Genomic DNA, 22,174 nt, shown 5'->3' on the forward strand with positions numbered 1-22,174 from the left:
TAGATATTTGTCACTTCTGTTTGCAGTCGTTTATGAAAAAGCAGGATTTAACACACTGTAAAAAATACTTAATAAATTAATAAAGTAAGGTTTCGTGCTGCCTTAAAATGTTGTTTACTCAACTCAAATATCACGTAGTACAACTTAACATTTCACGTTGATTAAACTTAAAATTTTAAGGCAGCATGAACACTTACTTTTTTAAGTTGAAACAATTTTTTTTTTTTTTTTTTTTTACAGTGCATAGCAGGATACATCAAAAGGGAGAACCTGTCATTTTACTGGAAAATCGAGCTATCCCTTACGAAAATTAACCATGGTTTTATTATAGTAAAAATGTAGTAACCATGTTTTTCTTGGCCCATTGATCACCATTTGTATAACCACAGTATTACTACAAATACCATGGTTAAAGGGATAGTTTGCCTAAAAATGAAAATTTGATGTTAATCTGCTTACCCCCAGGGCATCCAAGATGTAGGTGACTTTGTCAGTAGAACACAAACGATGAATTTTAATGGTTGCAGTCTGTCAGTCATATAATGGCATTTAATGGGCTCCATGGCTTTGAGAGTCAAAAAAGCATACACAGACAAAACCAAATTAAACCTTCGACTTGTGACGATACATTGAGGTCTAAAGACACCAAACAATCAGTCTGTACAAGAAACAGTATTTATATAATTTTATACCTCTAATCCACCGCAATGTCCAACTGTCCTGAGCACGTTCAAAACAGCCGGAGCGTGATGAAGAGCAAGCAACTATAACTTCAGTCGATCAAGCTCAAAAGTTGGGAGACGGTGAAAAGACACTACTTCCAAATGAGTTTGCACAAGCAAACATAATTTTTTAGTTTTTAATCAGTTGCAACAATCAGGATAAGCACAAGTACTATTTTGAGTAGCCGTCGTATACACAATCTCTGCACTGTGTACACATTGAGTGACGTATACGAGAGCCAGTTGGACATTGCGGTGGATCAGAGGTAAAAAAATATATAAATACTGTTCAGTTTCCTGCACAGACCGATTGTTTTGTGTGTTAAGACCTCAATGTATCATCAGGAGCTGCAGGGTTTAATTTAGTTTCTAGTGTCTGTGTATGCTTTTTTGACTCTCAAAGCCGTGGGTCCCATTGACTGCCATTATGTAACTGACATACTGCAACGGTTTGGGTTAAAAATCTTTGTTTGTTTTTCTACTGAAGAAACAAAGTCACCTACATCTTGGATGCCCTGGGGGTAAGCAGATAAACATCAAATTTTCATTTTTGGGTGAACTATAACTTTAAACATGGCTTTATCATAGTAAAAATATAGTAACCATGTTTTTTGGCACATTGATTACCATTTGTACAACCATAGTTTTACTACAAATACCATTGTTAAACTATGGTTAGTGTAGCAAGATGTAGTTTGTGGTTACCATGATTTAACTATAGTAACCATATTTTTTGTTTTATTTGTAGTAAAACCATGGTTAATTTTTGTAAAGGATGGCATTTTGATTAAAATTTATGAGAAAAAGAAAGCTACCAGATCTTAAGATGAAAACATACCTATGGGAACTTTTTTTGAAAAACTCGAAATACGTACCAACAAGTACATATTACTGCGGTTTCCAGCAGAAATGAACACTAGAGGCAGTAAAACAGCTAGCACTTTAATCGTTTTCATACACAGGTATGATTACAGCTCTATATGTTGCGTTTTCCGGTGTTGACCACCGCCAGATTACTATCCCCTAGTATTGGTAGGTTTAGGGTTAGGTGTGGGGGAGGGGTTATGATTAGGCAATCATGTAGCGATTTCAACGAGAGGGGGTAATAATTTGGCAGGGGGTTGAAAATGGACACAACATCGGATGTAACTAGTTTTCTCAGTATCTCAGCTGGCACAGAATTGAACTTAGCATGTGGAATCCTTGGGTATGAATGCCGTAAAAAAACATGGCTGACGATAAGAGAGATGAGAGATCAAAAAACAAGTTAAAACGGCATGCTTGTGATTGTGTTTCTTTGTCACATTCGCTTTTGTTCATACTATCGGGTAGGTTTAGGTGTAGTGCAGATGGTCACTCAGCTCTGCCTGTCTGTCTATCCCCCAGGAATCCCCAGATACCAATTTGAAAACTCTTGCAGTAACATAGATGACTTTAAAGCTAATACACTTAGACTAAAAGGCCCAAAACATTTTGATTTGATGGTGCCCCTACCTATCTGAGCACGTACCTTGTTTTTGTATCCTGTGTTGTTTTTTTTTTCTTTTCTTTTTTTGGCTGAGATCCATTGCTCCATGTCTACAGTGATATTCCATGTTACAGACTCTGGAAAACAACATGACCACCAGGATTACCATGATCCTGAGTCAATCCTAACAAAACTGCTTCCAAAAACTCAAACATCTCTGTAACTTATAATAAGACAGAGGCTGTTCTGCCCACTGAGTGTAATTTCACAGATGTCAGAGCTAGGAGATGCCCATATCATTTCAGTAAGTCAGAGCCTCGCCGTTCCCACAACATGGCTTCCGCGAGACCGCATGCATGTGGTGAAAGCCCTGCTTTGGTGTAGCCCATGAATTAAGGACCATTAACCTTCTGGAGTGGTAACTCCTGCACAGTGTTATTTTCTGAAACTGGTCATGTGGCTATGTTTCTGTCATTTTTCCGACATGAAAAATCCTGCAGGTTCCAAGTTTCTAATCTCTAGATAAAGTCAGCCTCTGTCAGCACCACCATCACCAGTCATCAGTTGCATTAAGAATCGGGTCTGATCCAGTATATTTACTGCCAGCCGCTCAGCTTTTCTTGAACAGGATGGAAACAAGCAGTAATGTTCATTAGTTGTAACCAAGGTCATCTGTGAACAGCGATGAGCATGAAGGCTGATGGAATTATAGTGTCACAGACTAGGAGATTCTTTTTGGTTTATTTTTAGCAGCATTGTTTTGCTCATAAAACATTTTTCCTATAACCTAATAATATCTTATGTTTCATAAATGTTCTTTTTTTCTGTCTGCTAGATATGAGAATGTAATGAATATGAGGAGGAACTAGTGAGCTGTTTTTTTCCTGCCTTATTGCATTTTTCAATGACAGAAAACTGAGGGAAACAGCTTTCATTTGTATTCCTGTATTCCATCAGTATAAATATAAGGTTGATTTAGTAAAACAGATCTTAAGTGTACTTTCTGAATTTATACAAGTTTATTTAGTTAGTTACCACAAGAAGTTTTGGATTACATAATAAAACATTTTTACAGCGTAGAGTATAATTTAGTGTTTTAGTGTTCTTTTTTGACCTAAGTCTACTTAAATAGCCTGACCTGTTTGAATAAAATAAATAAATAAATAAATAAATAAAAGAATCTAAGAAAGAAAAACGCCTCGGGTTTCGTATGAAACCCTAGTTCCTCTAGGGAACGAGACGCTGCGTCAATACGCTTTGGGAACGCCTCCAGAATCACGTGTGTAATCAGTCCAATAGAGAAGCGCGTGTGACGTCACGGACGGGGTGACGTCAGGAACCAGGAAGCTATAAAGCAGATGCGGTGAATGCAGCCGGCAGCTTCTGCCACCAGGAGCGCTGCAGGGATGCCGGAATTGTGGTAGGCGATGCAGCATCTCGTTCCCTAGAGGAACTAGGGTTTCATACGAAACCCGAGGCGTTCCCCTTCGGGAACGTCGAGCTGCGTCAATACGCTTTGGGAACGAAATGCCCACGTCGCCAGAATTCCAAAGCCCTGCTCTGTGTGGAGCAGGTGGAGAGAAAGGGCGAAAGTAGCCCAAGTGAAACGAGCGGCCTCAGCCCACTCGTGGACGGGCGAAAGTAGCCCAGGGTGATTGCTGCTATTAAGCAGGAAAGTGCGGCCTCAGCCGTCTGATAAGAAGGGCGAAAGTAGCCCGAGTGAAACGAGCGGCCTCAGCCCACTCGTGGATGGGCGAAAGTAGCTCAGGGTGATTGCTGCTATTAAGCAGGAAAGTGCAGCCTCAGCCGTCTTATAAGAAAGGCGTAAGTAGCCCAGAGTGATTGCTGCTATTAAAGCAGGAAAGTGCGGCCTCAGCCGTCTCATAAGAGGGGCGAAAGTAGCCCAGAGTAATAGTAGAAAGGAGCGGCCCCAGCCGACCTGTAGAAAGGGCAAAAGTAGCCCTAATAAGCGAGCGGCCTCAGCCTACTCAGGAAAAGGGGCGAAGAAGCCCCGAATACTTGCTGCTAGTAATGCAGACAGAGCGGCCTCAACCGACTTGTAAAGGCGAAAGTAGCCTCAATAAAGGGGCCTCGGCCCAGTCATAAGGAAGACGATAGTAGTCTGAGTAATAACTGCTAAAGCAGAAAAGGAGCAACCTCAGTTGACTTGTAAAAGGCAATAGTAGCCTGGGTAAGAGAGCGGCCTCACCGCTTTAAAAGGACGACAGTCCAAGGTTAGGTAGTCCTACTAGTGGTAGGAGCATCCGAGAGGAGAGCATAGGAGCCCGGAGTATAGGGGAGATCTAACTCATAAAATCTGACAAATGTAAGCGGCGTAGACCATCCCGCAGCGTTACAAATATCTTGCAGGGAAACCCCTGCCATGAAAGCCTTGGACGCCGCAACTTTGCGGGTCGAATGTGCCTTGGTTTCCAAAGGAGAGGGAAGACCAGAGGACTTATAGGAAATAGAAATGGCATCCGAAATCCACCGACTTAGAGTTAGCTTAGAAGCTGAAGGACCTTTATTACGTGCTCGCACTGGACACATACAGTTAAGCTTCTGCTGTTCTGTTCCGAAAAGGGGGGAGGACAAAAGGCCTGGAGCACTACAGGCCGTGGTACTACTGAGGGCACCTTGGGTATGTAACCCGGTTTAGGGTGCAAGAACGCTTTGACCATCCCAGGGGCAAAGTCTAAATATGAAGGGGCCACTGAAAGGGCCTGTAAATCACCAACTCTCTTCAGAGAGGAAATAGCCAAAAGAAAGGCAGTCTTGAAGGACAAAAGCCTGTCCGAGATCTCTTCAATAGGCTCGAAAGGAGGATTACATAGAGCCTCTAACACCACGGCCAAGTCCCACGTGGGGACGCATGAGCGCACCGGGGGCCTCAGCCTCAGCGCACCGCGGAGAAAACGCGACACCAGGGGAAGTCTCCCGAGGGAGGTAGCACCGAAGGGAGCATGGAAAGCATCTATGGCCCCCACGTAGCCCTTCAGTGTAGAATGTGCGTTACCGGCCGTAAGGCGGGCCTGCAAGAAGTCCAGCACTGAACCTACTGGGCAGTGAACTGGGTCAATTTGCAAATTGCACCACAGGACAAACATATTCCACTTCCCGGTGTACGTTTTCCTCGTGGAGGGAGCCCTGGATTGGAGAATGGTCTCAACAACCTCGGTTAAGAGACCGGAAGCTAGGAGTTGTGCCCCCTCAGGGGCCACACCCATAACTTCCATAGCTCCGGGCAAGGGTGCAGGATTGCACCCCCTGCCTGAGAGAAGAGATCTCTCTTGACGGGAATCTCCCACGGAGGGCCGTCTAGAAGAGACATCAGGTCTGAGAACCATACTCGACCCGGCCAGAATGGAGCCACTAACAGGAGGTGAATTCCGTCCTGGCGCACTCTTTCCAGAACTCCTGGGAGCAGAGCGATCGGGGGAAAGGCGTACAGACGAAGCCTCTGCCACGTCTGCACCTTAGCATCCAGTCCCAGGGGAGCTGGATGACTCAGAGAGAACCAAAGGGGACATTGTGTTGTCTCCTGGCTCGCAAAAAGATCCACTTGGGCTTTCCCAAACTTGCTCCAGATGACTTCCACCACGTCTGGGTGGAGTCTCCATTCCCCGGGCCTCAGCCCCTGCCTCGACAGGACGTCTGCTCCCACATTGAGATGTCCAGGAATATAAACTGCTCTTAGCGAGAGGAGTTTTCCCTGGGACCACACAAGGATCTGGTGCGCCAGCTTGTTCAAGGGGCGCGACCGCAGACCCCCTTGATGGTTGATGTAAGTGACCACGGATGTGTTGTCGGTGCGGACCAACACATGGTGATCTCTCAGGTCTGGGAGGAAGTGTTTTAAAGCTAGAAACACAGCACGCATTTCCAGGCAATTGATGTGCCAATTGAGATGGTGTCCACTCAACAGACCCTGGGCTGAGCGGCCACTCATGACCGCTCCCCATCCGGTGAGGGAAGCGTCCGTCGTTAGTGTCACACGACGACACGGAGCTCCCAACACCGGAGCTTGGGACAGGAACCAAAACTTCTTCCAAATGTCCAGGGTACGAAGGCAGCGCCGCGTGACCCGGATCAAACGGAATGGGTTGCCCCTCGGGGAAAACCCTTTGGTTCTGAGCCACCACTGTAAAGGTCTCATATGCAGCAGGCCAAAAGGAATCACGTTGGACACGGCTGCCATGAGACCTAGCAGAACTTGAAACTGCTTTACAGTGAGTGATCGGCCTTATTTGACTCTCTTGACTGTGTGAACGATCGATTCTATCCGAGCGGGAGACATTTGTGCCCGCATCGTGGTCGAGTCCCAAACTACTCCCAGATAAGTGGTTCTCTGAGCTGGAGAAAGAACACTTTTCTTGGAGTTCAGTCTTAACCCCAGAGCTTTCATATGGACGAGAACGACATCTCGATGTCGAATCGCCATTTCCCTTGACTGTGCTAGTATTAGCCAGTCGTCTATGTAGTTTAGTATCCGGATGCCCTGGAGTCGCAGAGGAGCCAGCGCAGCATCCACACATTTGGTGAAAGTTCGGGGTGAGAGTGTTCTTGTTCCATAATCAGAGCCTGCTGAGGGGCCACAATAGTGGTGGTAACCCCCTGAAAGGATGACGAGTGCCGAACTGAATCTTGTAGCCTTTTTCTACTGTCTGCAGGACCCATCGAGAAACATTTGGCAGAAGTTTCCACGCTGCTAAATGATCTACTAAGGGAATCAGCCTCTCATAACCGTGTTCACGAGCCCCGACCACATTGCAATATGTGTAGGCGGAAGGGGAGTGAACACGTGCCGAGAATGGCTTTCCCCACGATCTCGACACCTCGGTGTGGAGATCGGGGAAAAATGGCAGACCTTGGCGTGGAGGTTGGGCTTTGGGGCGCAGAAACCTTTCATCTAATTTTATCTTTTGTTACTGCTCCCCGGTCACCACGCCCGGCCAACTGATATTGAGCTTGGCAACGGGTGACCACCTCCACTTGCTCCTCATACTTGACTGGCTGGGAGGGCGTGGGACCAGCCTGCTCACCCATCTCCGTATCCTCCTCGGAGGAGGAAGATAAACGGAGGGGTGAGTGCTCCTCCTGATGGGAAGAAGCCGCGGTGCGGGCTTCCACATCAGAGAGGGGCATGGATCTGGCAGAGGAGGATGGAGAAAGGGGCTCGCCCGTCTCCAAACTCGATACCAAATCCAACTGCGATCCCCACGAATGCAGGCGCCGCTCTGCCTCAGCAGAAGCGGGACCCGATCAGTGGGGAACGCTGGTGAGGGCTCCTTTCTCAAAAAGAGCCCTCCGGGAGCGAAGCGTGCGGAGAGGAAGCCACAAGCAATGCACACAGTCAGCCTCCTCGAAGGCTGACTGGGCATGCCTCGCCCCCAAGCAAGCCACACACAGAGTGTGTGTGTCCTCGGCCATAATATAACGTTGGCACGGAGGAACACAACGTTTGAAACGCTTGCTATCGCCCATTCTCTATCTAAGTCAACACTCAAATAAAAGTGAAGCAAACTGGCTTCGAAAAGCAGTGTTGACGGACAAACATACACACAGAGCGCGACTGAAAGACAGAAGCTGCCGGCTGCATTCACCGCATGTGCTTTATAGCTTCCTGGTTCCTGACGTCACCCCGTCCGTGACGCCACACGCGCTTCTCTATTGGACTGATTACACACGTGATTCAGAGCGTGGTCACGCTGGAGGCGTTCCCAAAGCGTATTGATGCAGCTCGACGTTCCCGAAGGGGAACTACTGTCAAGAGGTTCTTATCTAGTAGGAGTCCAGTGGCCACTCTGTCAAAATATCTCAAAATATATCTGTCAAATCTTCCTAGCTTTTGATTTATTTGTCCAGAAGCTGTTTGGCCTTCAGGCCCGATTTTGCTCTTCTATGTGGAACACTAAATGTCTGGAAGCATTTAAAGTTTTCAGCAAGATTAATATTGGTGGGACCAAACAAATAAGTATTTGTAAAGGGAATATTGCAGCAGACATCTGTTCACAAAGACCGTTATGTTCCTCTGTTTAGGCTTTCCACAACATACTGTAATTCCTAGAGGTATAGATGAACATCAACAGTTATTCAGTGCCTTGTAATGTGTTTATGATACTGTTATTATTGGTAGCTGGTAATATGAATTGGGCAATTGTTGTATGGCCTCCAGTTTTCATTTCTCAGCATGGCAGCAGCAGATTTTTAGACAGTGATTGCCCAACATTTTTTTACTCCCTCACGGCTGCCGCACCCACCATGAGGGAGAATGCTGTAGTTAGTGATATCGCGGAGAGGAGCTCCACCCACTGCACCATGGCTAAGGGTGAGCGTTTAATGGATCGGAGTATGAGGAGTGCGGAAGAGGGTCTTATTGACTGGAATGCTGACCTGCCCCCTCTCCTCCCTCCTTCTTTGGAGCTCTCTGTCACCCCTGTTCCCATGTCCTGCCCAGAGAGGGCTCCGATTTCCACATACAGCTCAGAGGAGGCTCCCGTTCCTGAGTCCTACCAAGAGAGGGTTTCAGTCCCCAAGGGCAGTCCCGAGAGCCAGGAGGCTCATAAATAATCCTGCCCTCCCACCTGCTCCTGCCTCCTCTTCTCTGGGCTTCTCAGCCTCTTCGCGCACCATCAGCCCTACATCAGTGTGGTGAGCTCTACGTGGGTCTGCCAGTCTCTATCGGCGTCATGGCTGGAGGATCCCCTGTCTCTGCCTCCAGCCTCAGAGTACAGGACTCTGCCTCGGCCCGTCAACCCTGCGGCTCCACCATAGCTCCTAGCTCCATCCTCTCTGCCATGGCCCGGCAGTCCACTGGCTCCACCAGGCTCCCTCATCCCTCCGGTTCCATCTTGATCTGTCGTTGACCACCCTGTGCCTCGGGAATACATTCCTTCAGCTGCGCCTTGTTCCTCTGGCTGCATCAGGCTCCTCCATCCCTTCAGCTCCACCTTGATACTCTGTCGCTCCGGCTCCACAATGGCCTCCCGGATCCACGACGCTGCATCATTCGCCAGAGCTACTTATTCCACTTGTTCCTCCGTCTCCACCTTGGGCTCCTTCACCGCCATCGATCAGCCCCCTGGAGTCATCAGCCCATACCTGTCAAGTTTTGGATTTGAAAATAAGGGAAATTTTCCGGCGCCTGCCGCGAGCAGTCCCACCACCCCAACCAAGCTCCAGTAACCCTTACATTTTAAAACAGGTGACAAGAAAGCTAAAATCACCACTTGTCAACCACTTATAAACTACAACTGGCTTTATGCAGCTGCACTACTTCCTGAACTTCAGGCATCTCCTTTGTTTCCTGTCTGCCATTATTGGACAAACTGATTAATCCAGGTGATCAGTTTGTCCAATAATGGCAGACAGGAAACAAAGGAGCTGGCTGAAGTTCAGGAAGTAGTGCAGCTGTGAATAAAGCCAATGATAGGCCTACCTTTGTTGACATTGACATGCTGTGAGCATTCATAGCCTAAATGAAAAACAAAAGGGTATATATGAAGAGCATTTATTTAAAGGCCTATTTGCACATTTTCTGTTCATTTAACATTGGTAGGAAGTTATCGCGAGGCTAGTGACAGAGCTCAGATTTTTTTGGGGGGGAGGTTTTTTTTTTTTTTTTTTTTTTTTAAGAACGCAAGTTAAAATTAGTGATGGCAAGTTCGGCTCTTTTCAAAGATTCGGCTCTTTTGGCTGGGCTCCCTTAAAAGAGCCGGCTCTTACGGCTCCCAAATGGCTCTTTATTTAGTATCACTCAGAGCCTTCTATTTAATTCCTTATTTTTCATTTTAAAAAATACAGTTGCTATTATTTAACATTTTAATAAAACTTTAATTGAACTCAACCACAGCATAACCTAAATAAAGGGAAAAGTCTTAACATATGTAATAAACATATATAAAAAAACACTTTTGTCTTTAGTGCAGGTTGGCATTGAGAAATATGAGATGCCTCAGCTTTGATGGGCTGATGCGATTTCTCCTCTCTGTAATTATTTGTCCTGTTTTTGAGAAGACTCTCTGAGGGCACCGATGTTGCAACAATGCAGAGTCTTCCTACCATTACCTTAACCAGGCGTCTGCACTCAGCTTTGCAGTCTCCAACATCATTGGAAAGCAGCCAGATGCTGCTGCTTTTTCGTTTTTCACTCATTTTTTCACTTTCTCCCAATGGACTCGCATTTAATGCGTCTCCCCCGCTTCTCTCTGTCGCTCTGTGTACCTGGCCTGTACCACTACACTCGCTATCTTTAAAGTATGCGCCCCCTTTCCTTCTTTCACATAATGGTACGATCCCACCACTACTTGCGGCGGAAGATTTGGCTCTCCCCGACGGGAGTCGGCTTTTCTCGTTCGCTACAAAGAATCGGCCCTTAGAGCCGACTCGTTCGCGAATGACACATCACTAGTTAAAATACGGGAGATTTACGGGAAAATACTAATACGGGAGGATGGCGGGAAAGAAGGGTAAAATACGGGACTTTCCCGGCCAAAACGGGATACTTGACAGGTATGCATCAGCCCTTCCTTCTCCATGGCTCCTTTCTCCGTCGGTTCCACGGTGGGTTGCCATCATGGCTGTGGCCTGGGTCCCATCTGGCTCCTCCTGCTCCAGGTCCCTCCTTTTATCTCCCTGGCTTATTCTGTTTCCTCCTTGGCTCGTCCCTCCATCATCTTCACCCAGGACATTCGTCATCCTCCTCCCGGATATCCGTCCTCCTCCCGAGCCTTTTTAGGTGGCTGCATATATAAAAAAAAAACACCTAACCCTAAAAAAATTCTAACAAAAGGTTTCTCAGCTGTTTTTGTAGTATTAGGTGTCCTTAATAACATACTAAAAGTTTACCAAAGTTTGACCACTAGAAAGGTGTCATTTTCAAGATGGCGTCCAAGATGGGCAGAAAACCCTTAAAATATCCTAACTCCTTCATTATTTGAGTTAGCCAAGTAATCTTGGTGTCTAACCCAATGTTTTCTGGGTCTATGAATCCATTGGACTTGTCTAAATTGCACTGACATGATTACATCATTATGGAATACATGATGTTGTGAGATTACTGTAAGGTTTTATCTTTGTATGGGGTGAACTAGAGATGTAAACAATTTAGCCTATGTCATGTAACTCCTACTCAGTATGTGTTTTTGGACACATACAGCTTTTTTTATTTATTTTTTTCAAAAACACAGACTTGACATTCAATGTAAAAGTTATTGCACCCAAAAGTTCCTTAAATTGGAGTTGTATAACTTTGATCATAAACAACTCTGAATTAGCCCGAACAGAGGCCTGTGTGTGAACCCTCTAAATGGTCACTTATTTCCAATAGCTTTAATATATAATTGTACTTGTAATCACTTTCAGGTGCATCTCAATAAATTAGAATGTTGTGGAAAAGTTCATTTATTTCAGTAATTCAACTTAAATTGTGAAACTTGTGTATTAAATAAATTCATTGCAAACAGACTGAACTAGTTTAAGTCTTTGGTTCTTTTAATTGTGATGAATTGGCTCACATTTAACAAAAACCCACCAAAATCTCAACAAATTAGAGTACTTCAAAAAAACTTTTTAGTGAGTTGTTGGCCTTCTGGAAAGTATGTCCATTTACTGTATATGTACTCAATACTTCTTTTGCTTTAATTACTGCCTCAATGCAGCGTGGCATGGTGGTGATCAGTCTGTGGCACTGTTGAGGTGGTATGGAAGCCCAGGTTTCCTTGACAGTGGCCTTCAGCTCATCTGCATTTTTTGGTCTCTTGTTTCTCGTTTTCCTCTTGACAATACCCCAGAGATTCTCTATGGGATTCAGGTCTAGTGAGTTTGCTGGCCAGTCAAGCACACCAACACCATGGTCATTTAACCAACTTTTGGTGCTTTTGGCAGTGTGGGCAGGTACCAAATCCTGTTGGAAAATGAAATCAGTATCTTTAAAAAGCTGGTCAGCAGAAGAAGGCATGAAGTGCTCTAAAATTTCTTGGTAAACGGCTGCAGTGACTTGGTTTTCAAAAAAACACAGTGGACCAACACCAGCAGATTACATTGCACCCCAAATCATCACAGACTGTGGAAACTTAACACTGGACTTCAAGCAACTTGGGCTATGAGCTTCTCCACCCTTCCTCTGTAGTCCAGGACCTTGCTCTCATCCGAAAAGAGGACTTTGGACCACTGGGCAACAGTCCATTTCTTCTTCTCCTTAGCCTAGGTAAGATGCCTCTGACGTCGTCCGTGGTTCAGGAGTGGCTTAACAAGAGGAATATGACAATTGTAGCAAAATTCCTTGACACGTCTGTGTGTGGTGGCTCTTGATGCCTTGACGCAAGTCCAGTCTATTCCTTGTGAAGTTCACCCAAATTCTGAATCAATTTTGCTTCACAAGCCTCTCAAGGCTGCGGTTCTCTCAGTTGGTTGTGCATCTTTTCCTTCCACATTTTTTTCTTCAAGTCAACTTTCTGTTAACATGCTTGGATACAGCACTCTGTGAACAGCCAGCTTCTTTGACAATGGATGTTTGTGGCTTACCCTCCTTGTGAAGGGTGTCAATGATTGTCTTCTGGACAACTGTCAGATCAACAATCTTCACCATGATTGTGTAGCTTAGTGAACCAAACTAAGAGACCATTTTGAAGACTCAGAAAACCTTTGCAGGTGTTTTGAGTTGATTAGCTGATTTGCAAGTCAGCATATTCTAATTTGTTGAGATAGTAAATTGGTGGGTTTTTGTTAAATGTGAGCCAAATCATCACAATTAAAAGAACCAAAGTGTCATGATCGGGGCTGTGGGTCTTCCCTCAGCCTCTCGAGGTCGCTGTTCCCATCGCACTGCACTCCCCTGATTGTTCACGTCTGTCTTGTCATTTGCACTGATTCACTCACAGCTGTTCACTATCTGGACTCTGTATAAGAACACTCACTCTTCATTCCGTTTTCATGGCTGCATTGTCTTGTGTCTTTGATGTACTTTTGTGTTCCTGATATCCCTGGCCTTTGATCTTGTTCTTGGTTTTGTTATTTTGTGTTCTAGTTATTAGTTTTGTGCCGTGTTGGCCTTTTGTCTTGGTTTGTTTATTTGTTTTATTAAAACACCTTTCTCCCTGCATTTGGACCCAGACCTCCCTTTATACTCCAAACGTGACACAAAGACTTAAACTACTTCAGTCTGTGTGCAATGAATTTATTTAAAGGAGTCATCGGACGCAAAACTAACTTTTACATGTTGTTTTAACATTAATGTGTGTTGGCAGTTTGTGTACACAACCACCCTACAATGAAAAAAATCCACCCAGTGGTATTTTTTTAATCTTTAAAAGTAATATCCCCTTTTTAAAATCGGGTCATTCTCAGCTTCTTGTCGTTGTGACGGAACACCAACAGAGGGCACTCCCACGATAGTAGATTGACATGAGCGTCTTACCTTAGCCCCGCCCTCACTGAGCTGAAACAGTCCGACTCCGATCGCCATTGTGTGACTCAGGGGCAGAGGAAGACTCTAATTGAGCGATTGAGGTGTTCTGTTGTTGGATGTTATAATGAACATAGCAGTAGTCATTTGCTCCCGACATCTGAGCTGCTTAAGAGGTAGAGGACAACGTTACTTTAGTTTTTAAAAGAAAAGCGCCGATCGCGATCTACATATGCGTCTCTGTTCGTGTGAATCTTAATAATGTGCTCGTTGGCAAGTTTCGCGGATAAACACGGCTAAATGCAGCTAAACGCAGCTAAAGTAAACATTACAGCTCCTAATCCCTCAGCAGAGAGGGGCGGGGCGAGCAGAGCTCATTTGCATTTAAAGGGCCCATGCGATAAAATGAGCTGATATTTTGCAGACCTGATTTTGACAAGGTAAAAGGGTGTTTTTTTACACTACTATTGAGAATTTTTAACCAAAGTATATTACAGACTTTTCATTAAGACCCTAAAGAATCATATGAACTTGTGGAAAATGGGCATCCGATGACCCCTTTAATACACAAGCTTCACAATTTGAGTTGAATTACTGAAATAAATTAACTTTTCCATGACATTTTAATTTATATATTTATATTTTAATTTTATAATTTACCTGTATCTATCATACAAATATGCTAATTAAAATATTACATGGCCAAAACATGTATCAGGCACCAGTATTCCTGGTCTAGGAGGAATACAAAGGAGTAATGGTCATTTTAAGGACCTGACAGCCACCATTTTGAAAATGGGTCCTTTCTTGGAGTCAAACTTTGGTAAACTTTTAGTATGTTTTTAAGTACATCTGATACTACTGTAAACCACTGAGAAACCTTTTGTTAGAATTTTTTTGGGGTCAAGCCATATTTGCAGCTGACTACTTCCCCAGTTCCCACCCATGCTTCCCTTTGTTGTCTACGGCGTGAGGACACGCCAGCGATATGTCAGGATTATGGACCTGTTTCAGTTCCTGTATTTCCTTATTTTGGTTTTTCCTTATTTGGTCATGTTCCTGTCCTTGTTTAGTTTGATTATCATCCCATGCACCTATGTTTCCTAATGACCCTTTTTAGGTTTTAATTCCTGTCTGTTCATTTCTTCCCGGTCTACTAGTGCTCATCTGTCATTCTTCCCTTGCTGATGTGGATTTACCCTATGTTCTGGATTTATTAAAGACTGTTTCGCTTATTCACGTCTCCATCATTCCTTCCTACAGCATAACGTGACAACTACTTAGATGAACAGAAAATATTAAAGAGTTAGTTCACCCAAAAATAAAAATTAGCCAATGATTTATTCACTGTGAAGGTATCCCTGGGTGTATATGACTTTATTCTTTCAGATGAATCCAACCTGAGTTATATATAAAAAATGTCCAGGCTCTTAATAAAAGCTTTATAATAGCAGTGGGCAGGTGTTTTCATTCAACAGTCCAAAAGAAGTCCAATAAAGTGCATCCATCCATAATAAATCGTGGCTCCGGGGGGTGAATAAATGCCTCCAGTAGTAAATTGATGTGTTTTTTTAAGAAAAGTATCCATATTTAAAACTTTAGAAACAGTTTTCTCTAACATCCACTAACTGTTATACGTGTATTCACGAAAGAGAGGATGTATGCCTACCGCATGCGTCAGTGAGAAGTGACAAATATGGAAACACAGAGGAGAGAGGATTTTAATATAAGCCAAGAGGAGACAGGTTATCTTTTGCTAAAATAAGAAAAAGTTGCTTCCTTTGCTCCTATAAACAAACGTTGTTTCTCGCAATGCTTAGCATATTCTCACCAGTGCATGCATTACACATATGCCCTATGTCATCCGCTCGTACTGCTTGTGCGTACAATAGTTAGTGGAAGTTAGAGAAAACTGTTTTTAAAGTTTTAAAAATTGATATTTTACTTACAAAAATGCATCAGTTTGCTACAAGAGGCATTTATTCACACCCACCCCCCATTATGCATGGATTTGCTTTATTGGACTTCTTTTGGACTGTTGAATGAAAACACCCGCCTACGGCCATTATAAATCTTTTAAAGGAACACTCCACTTTTTTTGGAAATAGGCTCATTCTCCAACTCCCCCCGAGTTAATAAGTTGAGTTTTACCGTTTTGAAATCCATTCAGCCGTTCTCCTGTTCTGGCGATATCACTTTTAGCATAGCTTAGCATAGATCATTGAATCCTATTAGACCAATAGCATCACATTCAAAAATGACCAACGAGCTTCAGTATTTGTCCTATTTAAAACTTGACTCTTCTGTAGTTATATCGTGTACTAAGACCGGTGGAAATGCAAAGCTTCAATTTTCTAGGCTGATAAGATTAGGAACTACACTCCCATTCCGGCGTAATAGTCAAGGAAGTTTGCTGCCGTAATAAGGCTGAAGCAGGTAATAGCACGCAGCACATGTGCAAATGCTAAACTAGCTGGGAACTCATTTCTGATAATACTCCGCCTGCTTCAGCCATATTACGGCAGCAAACTTCCTTGACTATTACGCCGGAATGGAAGTGTAGTTCCTAATCTTATCAGCCTAGAAACTCACAGCTTTGCATTTCCACCGGTCTTAGTACACGATATAACTTCAGAAGAGTCAAGTTTTAAATACAACAAATATGGAAACTCGTTGGTCATTTTTGAACGCGATGCTATTGGTCTAATGGGATTCAATTATCTATGCTAAGCTATGCTAAATGTGATATCGCCAGAACAGGAGAACGGCTGAATGGATTTCAAAACGGTAAAAATCAACTTGGAGTTGGAGAATGAGCCTATTTCCAAAAAAAGTGGAGTGTTCCTTTAAGAACCAGGACATTTTTTATATAACTCTGATTGGATAGGATTTGTCTGAAAGAAGAAAGTCATATACACTTAGGATGCCTTGAGGGTGAGTAAATCATGGGCTAATTTTCATTTTTGGCTGTACTAACCCTTTAACCACAGTGCAAAAGGAGACTGAAAATCCCTGATCACTTGAAAACCACTATCTATCCTGGCACTACATGATTTGTCAGGTCTGCTCACTTGGAGAATACTAGCATCACCACTGAAATTTGAGGTTCATGTTGTCATATTACATATACAGTACAGCACTAATCCTTCCCCTCATTGACCTTTTGGCCATGCAATAGATCCGGGACAGGTAACTTCTGACCTAAAGGGTCCAATTTTTGAGTAGGAGAGGCACATTAGGAGAGGACCTTGACACTGATTTTGGCTTATCCATCCCTCCACATTTCCAGCACATGTAGGTTTTCCTTGTTGGGTTGAAGAATATACTCAAGCGTTAACTACAGTTGATTTAAGAAATTCAAACAATTAATAGTGTCTAAAGTTGATGGCTGCTGCTTTCGAGTTTCCCCAAAAGTTCCACCATCTTCAAAAGTTGGATCTATATAGGGTCAACACCCTGGTCCTCACTCAGAAGAGGAAATAGTAGAAGAACATCTTTATTACAGGGCAGGTAATGCAGCTCATTTTGGTCAGTCTCCCAGTTTTTCAGATCAACTACAGACTTCCAGAATTTCACCAGTTTTACATTTTGCGATATGCTTGACAGAGTACCTTGACAACTTGCTTATCTTTTCTAAGTACTTTGTGCACAACGCTATTAGAGGAAGGCAACTTTGTCCAAGTTTGAAACAATGTGCTTCACATATAAGTTTGCTTATATCTTGATTGCATGGAAATAGATCTGAGTAAGACCCAAATTGTCTTCAGTAAAGAGGATTCAGCTCTTCCAAGAGTTTTTAAACCTTTAAGGAACTTCAATACTCCAATCATTCTGTTGGCCATAAGAATCCATCAGCAGTTCACAAAGCTTCAGCATGACAATGCATACTCCACTCCTACTTTATTGCTGTAGTGAAGCATATGTTGTAGTGTGTCCATCCTCTACTGCACTTAATCATGGTCTGCAATAATCAGTTCTGCTTGTTATCCCAGAGCAGTGTTTCCCAACCTTACACGTTTTGGATATCTCCCTAATCAAACACACCTCATTTAACTTATCATCTTGCTTGTAGAAACTCCAAATTTTCAAATGGGTGTGTCAGATAAGCAAGACATCCAAAATGTGTACAGTTGGGGGGCTTCCAGGAACAGAGTTGGGAATCACTCTTCTAGTAATGTGCTATTTAATCTTCCATCATCACACATAATCTCCTGCACCCTGGTGAATACTCCTGTTGGACAGTTGCTTGAGGGGGTTTCTTTATGGTTAAAGTTTCCTCTGACAGCCACATTTGTTTGGTTGCTGTTCCTGCTCAACAATACTTGCATTTCTCAGAGATTTACCAAACAGCAGATCTTGCCAGGACTATAGTTTTGACCACCTCTTGGATTCAAGTCTGCTGATTTTAGTTTGTTGACCCTTCTTTGGTCCTCATGTCTGATTTCAGGTTCCAAGAACCAATTCTGAAGCAAAACTAGACATTGACAGCTATCTAAAACATACACTAATGATCCAGACAAACACACTTGTCTAATAAGAAACAGATGGAAGTACAACTGGCCAAATATTTTTGGCATCTCTGCTTGGTAGGAGCTCTGAGCAAATTACGCTGTAATTTCTAAACACATTACTCAATATAGGGAAAAAAGAATCAAATCATGGTTGACATATTATGACATACCTATGTACATTTAAATCAATAAAAAATGATAAAAAGAGTCCAAGTATTCTTCTAAAACTAACTACATGTGATGTTAAGTTAATCGATTTAGTTTTCTTATTTTCCACAGCTGGTTTAAGGAAAAGTTTCCGGTTGAGCCGGAAGGACAACACAAGTCAACAGATGAGACAAAAGAAGGGTGAAGGACATGCCAGTGTCTATTTACCATTATATCAGGAGGTCCTGCTTTACAAGAGAAAGCCTGAAGAACCTTACCGCCTTGTGCTTCTAACTGGTGAGAAAGATTCTTGCTTTAAGAAATAGTTTACCTAAGAAATTAAAATGGCACAATGGTGCAAAGGCTATGGAAGCCTGATTCTGCCACTGAATTAATCTCACAATTAAAGTAATTAAAGTTTGTTGCTTTTTCACAAATGCGAATTTCTGACATTTTTTTTTCTCAGAATTGTAAGATATTAACTCAAAATTGCTAGCTACAAAGTGCAATTCTGAAGAAAAAAAAAGACTATTTTCTTACAATTACGAGTTTGTATCTCACAATTCTGGTAAGTTTCAATCTTGCAATTCTTTTTTCTTTCAATTGTGAGTTACCATTTCACAACGGTTTTTCAGAATTGTGAGTTTATGTCTTACAATTCTGATGTTATTTCTCATAATTGCAACTTTATTTCTCAGAATTGCAAGTTTATTTCATGCAATTCTTTACTAATTTTTATTACTTATTACTATTTTATTACATATTCTTATTACTTTTTTATTTATTTATCTATATGGCGGAAACAGATTTCCTTAGTTTTGTAAAAAAAAAAAAAAAAAAAAAAAGTCCATATAGGGATGTAGCAGTATCATGGTTTCAATATCATTAAGGTCACATGACGATATGAAATGATAGGTCTTCCAGGCAAAAAGTGTAGTTTTTGAAATATATTTAAACTTCTTATTTTAACATAAAATTGTATTTTGAGCCATTATGCTTTGGCACAGTAACTGTCAAACAACTGAAAGCACAATATGGCTTAATCAAGTTTTTGCTGCACGTTTAAAAGCGAAGTGCGCTCTTTATTCAGGCACATTAAAATATTCTGTTTCAAGTGTAGGAATTAGGAAAGAAGATTTGTAATTCTTCTGCTGTAGTGTAAAGCAAAAATAATATACCTATGAAATATTAATTTTAATTTATTTTACAGTGCAATTGTTTTACAATATATGGCTATTATTGTCATAGGAATAACAATAATATAAAATTGTTGTTGTTATAAGTATTAGTATTATTATATTCTAATTTGTTTGGCTTCCTAAACAGTATACCACAAATAAAAATAATTTAAAGTCCCCTTTAAAGTTGAGGTACAAGTCAAGTCACTGACTTTTTTCTGACTTAAGAACATGGGTTGGAGCTCTTAATTTTGAACTCTCAAAGTGCATTAAAATTTTGCTTTAAAATGTACAAAATTATTTTTTTCCCAAGTCTTCATTTGTCCTTTTTTTTAATATATCACATTGTGGACTTCAAATTGAGATATTATTTTATTGTGAGATTTTGATATTGTTACATCCCTACTCATGTGCTATATACCAGGTCTATATTCCAGGCCAAAATTTGCATTATTCATCACTGGTAATCTTCCCTACCAGTGAGCTTTTAACCATTAGGCCCTGATCGTTAATAAGGACTATTTCTGTAAAATGGTTCAATCTGTTTATTCACAAATCAGACGTTACTATCTTTCATAAACTCTTGTGAACTAGGGCAAGAGCTAGGACATACATTAAGTTTATTAGTGGTAATATAGAATAACTTCAGAAGACTTTGAATGAAGCATAAAAGTCACATGTTCCACTTTTAGGATATTTTTTAGGTTCTTTTTTAAGCTTGACAGCTTCGGTTGCTGTCCATTGTAACTGCATGGAAAAGAGCATGGAAAAGTACTCATATATTTTATTTTTGTGTTTGGGAAAGGGAACAAAATGCATACAAGTTTTGGAATGACGAGATTATTTATTTATATACTGTATATGATGATGATGGAATTTTAATTTTTCATAGTTAACTATTCCTTTATTGACATTCTTTCCTATTGTATTGGTAAAATATAGATACCATTAAGAAATAAAGAAACTAGAAATGTTATATTAACACATGGATCCACAGATGTATGTTTTCACTGTACTGCCTGGATGTAGACCTGGGTCTGCAAAATGTTCACCTCAACGTCATTTCCAAAGTCAGACTCCAAATGAGCCAACAGAAAACGTGCTTCTCATCTAAACATGAAAGTAGTGCTTGAATATGCCAGGCAGCCCTCCATACAGCTGGAGCCATTCACTATTTTTTTATGTCATTTAATTCCCCATTGCCACAGTCCATCAGTAGCAAGAGTTTAGAAAATGACCATAATCAAAAGTTGACATTGCATTAAGCATGAAATTCAGAGTTATCTGTTCAGAGGTTTAATGAAATGGATGTTTAGCTTCTCTGTTGATGAGGATCTAGATATAAATATTCTAAATGGAATGGCATCTTGGCAGGTGGAATTTCTATTATTATAAAAGTAGTGTCTGCCTAAAAGGTCATCATTGTTTGCGTAATTACGAATGCATGGTATTGTACTTAGAAATTCAATGAGGCATGTGAGATCATTCAAACTTTTTCATTTTTTTAATGCACTGCAGAATCAAAAATGTGTCCCTGTGGTAAATTTAAACCAATAATTCTTAGATATGTCAGTGTCAGGCTCGGGGTAAGGAGAGAGAGAGAGAGAGGTAAGGTGAACTTAAAGATGTTTAATGGTTAAACTCAAAACAAAACGGTAACATTCAGAACAGGAATCACATCATTATGAAAAAGGGGTAAAACAAACAGAAAGCAGGATAAACTTAACTTGAGGACAATGACGGTGTGCTGGTGAAAGTGCTGTGTATTTATGGAGGAGAGTTAATGAGGAACGGCAGGTGCAGGAGATCAGTAGGCTGGTGATTGGGAACGAGTGGGCGTGGTGATGGAACCTGACGGTCCGGATGTGTTGCTGACAGTACCCCCTCCTCCACGGGTAGCTCCCGATGCCCGGGAGCGACGGCGAGGGCGGCCGCGAGGTCTGGGAGCGGGACGGTCCGGGTGTTGCTGGTGGAAGTCGGTGAGTAGAGAAGGATCAAGGATGTCATTGCGGGGAACCCAGGACCGCTCCTCAGGACCATACCCCTCCCAGTCCACGAGGTATTCCAGCTGACCCCCTCGCCGCCGAGAGTCCAGGATCTCCCGGACAGAGTAGATGGAAGGGTCCTCCTGGACCTCCGGAGGAGGAGGCACCTCGGCACCGCCAGGTTCTGTGGAGGAATGGAGAGGAGGGTTAGTGGCAGGTTTAAGGAGAGAGACATGGAATGTTGGGTGAATGCGGTAGTGTGCAGGGAGCTGGAGCAGGTAGGTGACAGGGTTGATTTGCCTCTGGATGGGAAACGGCCCGATGTAGCGGGGGCTGAGTTTCCTACAGGGCAGTCGGAGGCGGATGTCCTTCGTGGAGAGCCATACTAGCTCTCCAGGTTGGTAGGTGGGAGCTGGACGACGTCGGACATCCGTGAAGGTCTTGTGTCTCCGGACTGCCTGCTGTAGGTGGACGTGGGCCGAATCCCAGACCCTCTCACTTTCCCGGAACCAGTGGTCGATGGCTGGGATGTTGGAGGGCTCTTCCGACCAGGGAAATAGAGGGGGTTGATAGCCCAGCACACATTGAAAAGGAGTGAGGCCGGTGGTAGATTGTCTCAGAGAGTTTTGGGCATACTCAGCCCAGGGCAGGTAACGGCTCCAGTTGTGCTGGTCGGAAGAGCAATAGGCCCGGAGGAAGCGTCCGAGTTCTTGTATCTTCCGCTCAGTCTGGCCGTTAGTTTGAGGGTGGTAACCAGAA

General features: G+C 42.8%; 1 protein-coding gene across 1 annotated transcript in view; it reads left to right on the forward strand.

The window, feature by feature from the left end:
• Window positions 1-22,174, forward strand: part of mpp7b (MAGUK p55 scaffold protein 7b) — a 77,521-nt gene that overhangs the window by 33,700 nt on the left and 21,647 nt on the right. The window contains exon 12 of the mRNA XM_073849445.1: window positions 18,385-18,549. Coding sequence (XP_073705546.1) covers window positions 18,385-18,549 — 165 coding nt within the window. The remainder of the gene's footprint in view (window positions 1-18,384; window positions 18,550-22,174) is intronic.

The sequence above is a fragment of the Garra rufa genome, chromosome 10 (genome assembly GCF_049309525.1).
Source record: "Garra rufa chromosome 10, GarRuf1.0, whole genome shotgun sequence".
Classification (NCBI taxonomy): Eukaryota; Metazoa; Chordata; class Actinopteri; order Cypriniformes; family Cyprinidae; genus Garra; species Garra rufa.